The sequence below is a fragment of the Schistocerca cancellata genome, chromosome 1 (assembly GCF_023864275.1).
Source record: "Schistocerca cancellata isolate TAMUIC-IGC-003103 chromosome 1, iqSchCanc2.1, whole genome shotgun sequence".
Lineage (NCBI taxonomy): Eukaryota > Metazoa > Arthropoda > Insecta > Orthoptera > Acrididae > Schistocerca > Schistocerca cancellata.
This window is the reverse complement of record NC_064626.1, coordinates 358,930,741-358,940,351: the sequence shown is the minus strand read 5'-3', so window position 1 is coordinate 358,940,351 and position 9,611 is coordinate 358,930,741. Positions and strand designations below refer to the sequence as shown.

Genomic DNA, 9,611 nt, shown 5'->3' with positions numbered 1-9,611 from the left:
ATGTCTTTTGTCACCTCAGTGTTCCCTGACCAGTTATCAAAACAGTGTGCACAGAAAACTGTCAGTATGGCTGGAAATCTGAAAATGTGCAGTCTAACAAGATTATTGACAGGCTGGAATTTCCATGCTCTACAGGTGAAAAGTTACAAAACATGCACAATCTGACTCACCAAAGCATTTTCACCTTTGTTCTTGGAATGAATCTCACATGAAATGTATTTCAGTTGGGTTACTATCACAAAGGAACACTTTCGTGCAACACTGAAAAGCTCACAACTATGGAAGGACTGACGGAATGCATTTATCTTAGCATTTAGTCTTCTATTATCAAATTAGAAGTCACTTGGAGGTGTTTTAGTTTGGAAGGCTACCTATGTAGCTACACAAAATAACAAACAATGATATCATACATTACTGATGATCTGATAGCTAATAATAATATATGTACAACCACACTTTTATGCTAACAGGCTAAATGAGACCGTAACTCCAGAATAACAGTGGGGTTTGTATCAAATGGAGTTAAAACTTAATGTAAACTGCATCATTTGTGTAATACTAAGGTTGTGTGACAAATGGGAGCAACAGTAACACTAAAACAGAAAGAAACAGCATGAAGTGGTACCTGCGAAGAAATATTATCATCAATCAGAATAGGATTTCTATGTAAATATAAAAAAAAACAAAGAGTGATGGAAATAGCATCTTTATTATTTTCCTCAACAACTATCATGTTTCATGTCAACAATTCCTCTTGTTTCTGAGTTACTTATACAAAGAGATTTTCTTGCCACGTCTTTGCCATTCTGTTTTACTTTTTGAAAACAAATTTAAAAGATGTTTCATACAATTTACATTGCTGTTGTACAATGGATCATTTATCTGAAAATCAAAGTAAGAATTCTTGTCAGTCAATAAGATACATATGTCAGCCTCTCACTGAGCATTAGCTATCATCCACATGTATGATCACTCTGTACCATCACAATCATCACTGACATCTGTATCAAGAACAACATGTTTTTAACTGAAGGTAATAACACATTTCCATTACATGCATGTGTATTTCAGTCATCTAGGGCGCCAACACAGAAAGACATGACCAGGAGTAAAATATTCCACCTCAGAGAAGCAGCTTCAAATGTAATTACCAAAGTTATTTGCTTCTGCGCTTATTTTTCACGGCTAACACTACGTTTGAAGGTCATGGAACGAAGTTCTTGGCCTGCCCTACTTCTGCTTGCAGAAATTGGGCGTAAAGACGGCGAAGGAGATGGGCTTGTCGAAGGTGAATCCTGTTCCAGGCTACTACCAGTAACTGCACTTTTTTCACGTTCTTTACGCTGCATACTGAATCTTCCCATACCTGGTCTGTAGATTTCGATACTTGGTCGATCCTGCAAGGAAAACCAATTTTGCACATGATTTCATTTGTTCTCATTTGGAGAAGAAATTTATTAAAATTTTTATTCTACACTGGAATAAGCTATGCCCAAAATGCACTTCTAAGCAGGAAGAACAACCAAGGTATTGAAACTAGCCTGTCAGGATGTTTATTATTTGTGGTTTTCATCTCTTACCCTTAGGAATGTGGGATTACAACTACATTTAAATTCTATACAAAGGAAAAAAATGCTGAAACTGTAGTCCTTTGTTACAAAACACAACACAGATGACAGAGAATGGCCTCTCCATCCAAACAGAAAAAAATTCACAAGTACACACAGCCCCAACCTGCAGTTCTTTCCACTATGTTTCATCACTCTATGAATCCTTCCATTATTTTCATCATCCCCTGTCCTCCTCCAAAATCATTCCTACCCTTCCAAATCTAGACCACCATTGAGTCCAGAGACTTAAACACAAGCAATCACTGACTTTGTAATTATGTGACAATCAACACTTCACTTCATCTTAAAAGTACCACAATCATTATTTACACTTTATAGTAAAATTAGCACACAGAGGTCATGAATGACAGTGTGTGTCCAAAAAGTAGAAACTTTATCTCAAAAGACAGACCAAATGACATAAAGAAACAGGTTTCATGCATGATATTTTATTTGATGTTAAGCTGACACATTGTCTGATTTACTATGAGCTGAGTCAAATGAAAATATAAATAAATTCCTTTTTTAATTTTTATTGTTCACACATGGCGCAAAACTGTATCTCTCTTCGACATAGTCTCACCCATGCCCACTGAAAGTTCATCAGCATTTACAAAGAGCCTAAATTGTTGTATAAGAGAAATCTTTTATGGTCTTCATAATCACATATGCTTCACGTGGCATACCTTTCCAATAGAGTGGCACTTCTTCCAACCCAGTGCTTCTCTGAGTGGATCAAACATATCAAAATAAATCTGGGAAGGATGTGGTGTTGAGTATAGTTGATGCTGAAGACACTCAAAATTCTAGTCTGCTATTGTTGATAAATGGCCCATGCAATGTCAGGTTGCAACACAACACCTGCAGACCACAATCTACTTTGTTTCAATCTGACTGCAGACCAAAGATGATTTTTAATGTCAGCAGTTGCAAAGTTTTACCAATTTAAGGCTACTGGCACCATTTTTTATTTTTTACTGCTACACTTATAATTTTTATTTGACCCTCCTTCATGGGAAAAAAACAGTTATTTATCAATCGTGTTCAGAAAGCTAGGAACAGAGTTTTTTCAACATACCTTAACACTGAGTATTTCCACTTTGAACTTTTACATGTGTAAACTTAACCTGTGAGCCTGAGCATACACACTGGCTCTTCATATTCCTCATATGAATGTTAACAGCATACGTAATAATTGCCATTGCATTATACATTTTACTCACCTTATTTCTAATTCTTCTCTCAGCACGAGGATCTCGCTTACTTTCTGATTCTGTAATATTGCCAGATGCGTTCCCCGAAGTTGTGGAAGAGACTGAACTATCATTACTTTTTACATCTCTGGATTTGTTCACAGACTGGTCATCTCTCAGTTCGCAGTTTTCACAAGCAGACATTTCATTTTCATTTATATTCTGCACACTGTCTGCTTCCTGGTCTTGATTTTCTCCATTCTCTTGATCTAGTGTCTGTTCTTTTTCTTCCTTGCAGCTGACTGCTTCCTCATCTGTGTTAATGTTGTGGCTGTCTGTATCATTTTCACCACAGTCGGGAAGGAGCATGCCATTTTCTGGGTTGGTACTTCCTTTTTGTTCATTATTGTCATCAAATTGGTAGGTTTTTCTGTCTTCAGCTCTGCTAACATTCTTGGAAACAGTCTCCTCAGTTAATAAATTGTCCGGTTTATCAGTTTTTTCATGCACTACAGTATCTATGCCCTTGCTGTTTGAATCAATACAAACATTAGTAAAATCTAGTGAATTACTTCTTTTCAGTGGCTGACCAGCTTTCGTTTTTATATCAACAATTATTTTTTCGTTGGCCTTAACTTGAGATGACTGGTTACTGCCATGTCCGCCCACAGAACTGCTCCTCTTCGCAGATTTCTTGTTATCCTGCTGACTAGCTGCTTCTTCAACAATGTCTAATTGTGCACTATTATCTTCAACACCAGACACTGCTTCCTGTTCAGTTTCTTCATGACACTGTTCCTTATTTTCTTTGTCCTCTGAGGCACCATCAGTAGGCTCTCCAGGGTCATCAACTAGTTTCTTAGCACTGATGTCTTTTTCTTGAACTTTGCTGTCTATAGATTTTTTCCTTGTCTCTGATTCACTATGTGAATTAGATGACCTCCTGTGTTCATTGCCATAGCCACTCCTCTTATGTTCTGCATCTTTTCCATATGTATATCTGTCATGTCTTCTTCCTTCATTTTCTCGATAACTTCTCCTGTTTTCTGACTCTTTAATATTTTTATCATCTTTGCTACTGTGTCTTTCATTACCACCCTTTCTATCTATATCTCTCATTTCCTTATAAGATTTTCTGGGATGTGTGTCCTTTGAAGAAACAGATTTATCGAGTTCTTGACTGGCATGAGCATCCCCAGATTTTGTATTCTGGTTCCTCTCATTTACAACCTTCTTCCGTTGGTCATCTAATAATTTTCTATGTATTCTCCCTTCAGCAAGTTTTTGTCGTTCATCTCTGTAGCTTTTTGGCCCACTTTCCCGGCTCTTCACATCACGTGTCCTGTGAAAATTGATTTACTTTTAGTGACAGGAAAAAGACATATGAAAGAAAGGGCTGTGTACAAGTGCAAAATTATCACAAACATTAACTGGGGGCCATGTACATGCGCAAAATTATCACAAACATTAACATATCATAAGTCTTGTTTTTCTTATTGATGTGAAAGCACTCCATTTAACATCTTCCGTGCCAGTTTTTGTTGGCTTTTATAATATGCAGTTAATGAGTGCACTACAGCTGCCCATTTTCTGCTAATTAGTAATGATATAAAACTTGGGCTGGCTTGTTAAATAAATACAGAAAACCCCTTCCCTTACTTAGCAATTTTTGCAGGAAAAGGTGAGACTTGATGGCTTCATATTTTCAAATCAAAATATATTTGTGTTATAACTTAGAGATATTTGCAGCAGCCAAAGACCCGAAGGAAATTAAACTATGAAGTGTACACTAGGGACTCCATCTACAAAATAAAAGCCCTTCAAAATCTTATAAGAATCCACCACACCAGCTTACATTACAGCACTTAGATACTGTTCTATGGTGGCTTCTAAAAGAGTACATTTAATCATGAAAATGGAACAACACTATTCTCAAGACTTGCAGAAGTGGTAAAGAAGTGGAGGAAATGCTAAGTTTGGATTGGTCAAATAGTTAATTACGATTTAGAATTCTTAACATTCATACAGACTTTTTAATGTTGAAATAGTAGGCCCTCTTGAAGTTACATTCCTATATGGTCATAAATGAGTGAGAATTACTTCCAAGAGCTGTAAGATACTGAGTTGAAGAATATGCTACAGCTGCATCACTGTCTCCACTAAAATCAAAAGTGTATGCAGTTTCTAATTGTGATAGTAACTTAAGAAATGTACACACTTAACAAAAAGAAATTATTCCCAAAACTCTAGACATTACTTCAATTTACTACAGAGCAAGGTTAAAAGACTCTCTATGTCTCTGGATGGTAGAACAATTGTGCAGTTCAGCTTGAGAAACAAAAACAGTTCTTCACAGATACATACAAATTGTTATCATTAGATAACAGAAACAAGAGACAGCATTTAAAGATAGGGTCTCACTTTTGCTAGTTTCAGCTTAGAATAAGACAGAACAATACTCTTCCATAACTAACAGAAGAATCATACTTTCACTGCTTGCTGAACATGAATAGTGCCACAGAGATCCCCTGTTGGTTCTGCTGCTCATACTGATAAATGTTCTCCCATCAACTGTTTCACAGACATCCTGTGACAAACTGCTGCTTCAGTGGGCACCAATTATAAGTTTTCAACCTAGATGAGTTCTTACCAAATGCATAAAACATACGTCGCTTCTTACTGCATCTGACTGGGAGGTTAATTTTGTAGGCTCATGTCATTAAATACAATCTGCCTGTGACTTACTCAGTGCTCACCAAAGGACAAGGCTATCAAGTAACTTACTATGTGAAAGGAAACTTACGCATTAAGAAAAGTTATGTCACAGCCAGTAAGGGAAAGTACAACACTGGTTCATCCATTGAAAGCTGCCTTGTTTCCCAGAAGTTACAGCAACATCTGGAAAGTCTGACACACTTCCAGCTGCTGGGATAGTTTTATTAAGGAAGTTATTGAAATTAAATTAGCAAGTAACCTTATGAATAGAGATGGTGGTTTTTGTTTAAATTCTGTCTAGAATCCTGCTGTCTCACTTGTCAAAAAACTGAGGGATAGAATTTAAGCAACCTCATCCACTGATTCTTAATTTCACTATCGATAACTTCTGACACTGGTCATCTTCACTTTGTGATGGTGCTAGTGTTTACTGTGTGTGTGTGTGTGTGTGTGTGTGTGTGTGTGTGTGTGTGTGTGTTTTTTTTATCTTTACAAAGTTTCTCTGAAAACCTAAGTTTTAAATTCGCTTGCACAGTGCTTACTTGCTGCAGTTTTGCCTTGAAAATGGCAGGGTGTGCTCTTATCAAAATATTGGCAGTTGTTGACAATATCACCTACCTGCACTCCTGTAAGGTCCTCAGATGTAACACTTTTGATAGCATTGTGTACTGCGTACATTAGAGGACTGATTCGGAGACAACAATTGCTTTTATCACCATGACAATGTACCCTGTCTTAATGCAACATTTGTGAGGCACTGGTTTATGGACAATAACATTCCTGCAATGGACTGACTGGTCTGCCCGGAGTCCTGACCTGAATTGCTTCAGACCCCAACGTCCAACTTCGCTACCTTCTCTGGTTTTTTGAGGAAGAATGAGCTGCCATTTGTTGTCAGAACCTCACTGAAAGTGTCCCCAGCAAAGCTCAAGCTGCCATAAAGGTGTAGGGTGGACACCCACCCACTAACAGGTGTCTTGATACTTTTGATCCAATAGTGTTTTGCAAAAGGGTGAATGAAAATGTTTTAAAGCAAACTTTCATGACATCATTCAAAACTTGAACAACAACAACACAAGAATCAGGGACTTCTGTTATAGCTATGACTTTTGGTGCTCTAATTACATTATTCTTGAGGTGTTCTCATGTTTGTGGAATTGGTTCACTGCTTACGTAACTTGTAAAGCTTTCACTGATTGTTTGTGCTTGAAACGTTTGTACATTGCGTTTGGTATATTCATTGGTGTTGTGAAGGAAAGAGACCTTGATTTTTGAGAGATAGGACGCAGAATTTATTTTGACATTCACAATCACTCTTGGTACCTTACAGGAGATAGCCACAGAATCTTTCAGAAGTGCACCAAATACGACTTTAGCGAGTGCCTCGGTTTATCTTTTACTCATCCACAGATTCTTGATCAGTGTGGTGTGTGCATATTAATGGAAGAGCACTTCTTGTTAGAGTCTTGGAAAGTGAAAGATGAAGTTCAATAACTCTCTGATGTGAAATCCATGATGGAAGAAAGTTTTAATTTGTTGTTGAAAATTACTGACTTCCTTGCTCTTTTCAGCATTCTGCATTGGAAGGAAGGAAGATCAGGGTTTAACGCATCATCAACAATGACATCATTAGAGACTAATTCTGCACTGCAGTAGTCTAGACTGTTTTGAATCAAAGACATCCTCATCCAGTTACCTAATTATTTATGATGAGTATTTTTCGCTTCTAAAGAGAAATGAGCTTTCTATGTTTTAAGTGATTAAATCATGTTAATGATTCCAAAATAAGTGATATTGCAATACTGCATAAGGACAGTATATCCAGGGATTCCAAAATCCTCCAGCATGGCAGTGCTGGCTACCCAGAATCAAAAATTCTGCTTACCTTATTGCCAAGGGTAGACAGATTATCAACTGGTGTACATTTCTGTAGTGACTGATTCCATACTTAAAAAGCAAAACAGAGTTATGAGATAGGCAGCCCATTTGCAGCAAGCCCTTCCAATTCTGCTCCATGGGGCGGGGCCACCAGCATGCACCTCTCAGGTCACCAGGGACAGGGACAGGCACAGGTAATATAGTGAAACCCATATCTTACATTTTCATGCAGTTCAGATTTAAAAAATACAAAATAGAGAAAAATGAGGAATTGAGGAAAACATGAAAACCCCAAAAATAAAAGCAAAAACATGTGTAATTGGCATATATGATCAAAAATCGTAATCCTCTTCAATACTTTGTATAAAATCTGTATAAGTGAAGGAAATTAAATATACAAGACAAAGATTATACAATAATTTGAGGTAACAAATTTCATCAGTTTTTAAAAGATCACAGATGTGTAACAGCAAATAAAAACACATCAAAAAACTGAAACTGATATCCAGGTAAAAGGTAATCAAGCTATTTTCCGACGTAATATGAACACAAATTATATGTCAAAACACACTTTTTGTGAGATCTTTCCTTTGAGCTCACACAGGAAAAAGCAAAAATTGATGAACATGGTGAATTAAACCAAAAACTGTGAGGTATGGTGAAAGGCATTGGAATCTAACATGTGGTGATGTGTGGTTTCCTTCTGTAGCTAATGGTAAAGCAGCATACTCTGGTGACACAAGTGCAGTGACCTCTAGTGTATTGATTGTAAACTTTTCCTTGTTTATTGTGCTAAGTGGTTGAAGTGGAGTGTTCTGAAGTATTGCCAACGCACACTGTTTGCACTTCAAACTCGTCGTTTGCTGTAGTGTAAACAGAGCTGGTTTTGTAAAAGCATGTATATACACAGAAGTTTTCCTTCACATATAGTACTTATATATACCAAAGAATATGAAATAAAGTTAAGTGTGCTGTGATTTCAGTGTTTCTCTAGCCCAGCAATCCGTTACATTTACAACTACCTGTCTGCCATCACAATATATTACACACCACTGAGGAATGCAACAAAGACAAAAAATGGCTCTCAGCACTATGGAACTTAACATCTGAGGTCATCAGTCCCCTAACAAAGACAAACAAGCCATTACACAACTGTTCACTGAATACATTCAGTTAATTGTGATTCTGCACATAGCAAATGGAGTAGGCTACATTGGCTGCAGTCAGCAGAGGCACAACACATTCCAGATTCTGTCGACAGGTTCCAAACTCCACTACTGCAAGTAAAATTAATGCAAGATATTGAAGGGCATTAACTATATAAATTAAACCTAAGTGGAAAATGCAGTCTCTCCATTTGATATAGCTTGCTGTTTATCACTCTATATGCTAGAAGCCACCACATTAGCATGACATCACCATGATATAAAACTATTGGCTGCAGGTGGAAAACAAACATCTGAGATGTTACAAACATCCGAGATGTTCTAACCCAGCAGTTTCCACTGTATATCATAGCTTTCAGTTTATTTTAACATATAGGCTATACATTTTTGCTATTTTCAAGGTGAATATAAAAAAAAGGCAGTAGTGTGTTGGAAAATGGCTCTTAATTATTTTGTACATGATTAGCAAAAGTGATACTCTTTTCAATTACGTACCCTACTGTATTACTAGTGGCAAAACTCACTTCTCTTCCTAAGAGGTCTCGTATCTGATGTACAATTTTGAAATTTTTTCTTGTTTGTTTATGGATTTGTGATTTGGTTATGTAGTAACCACAACCAACTGCGGGAACGTCTTGGGCTGCGGATCGGAGCCACCAGGCGGGGAAGCTGCCGGCGGTGGAGCACGCACCACCGGGTAAACACCAGGACAAGTTGGACGACAGACCAACAACAATCGACAACAACCGACCACGACCGACTATGACCGACACAACAAGGAAGAGATAAACAACGGAGGTTTGTAGAAACCACAACACCAAACACCAACAGTAAATCCACTCGGAACCAGAGCCAGGCAAAAGTCAACAACAAGCAACGACAAGAACGCAGTACCGCCGAGATAGAAACTCAATTCAGAGCGAGTACCAGACTGACTGGACTAGGGCAGAGCAGGTCCCTATATACGAAACCAGAGGGAGCGGCTATTGGCCGCTGTCTGCACGTGACGTAGCGGTGGTGCCCTCACTGCGCGAGAGCCGCTGCACGGA

The 9,611-nt window shown here is 37.8% G+C and overlaps 1 protein-coding gene across 2 annotated transcripts in view; it reads right to left on the bottom strand.

Annotated features, from left to right (window-relative positions):
- Nucleotides 1-690: 690 nt before the first annotated feature.
- The window catches only part of LOC126174282 (histone-lysine N-methyltransferase, H3 lysine-79 specific), a 94,231-nt gene continuing 85,310 nt past the window's right edge, over nucleotides 691-9,611 (bottom strand). For both annotated transcript variants that reach the window (XM_049921022.1, XM_049921023.1), the window contains exons 6-7: nucleotides 2,834-4,145; nucleotides 691-1,397 (exon numbers count right to left, since the gene is read on the bottom strand). In XM_049921022.1, the coding sequence (XP_049776979.1) occupies nucleotides 1,173-1,397; nucleotides 2,834-4,145 (1,537 nt within the window). In that variant the 3' untranslated portion in view covers nucleotides 691-1,172. The remainder of the gene's footprint in view (nucleotides 1,398-2,833; nucleotides 4,146-9,611) is intronic.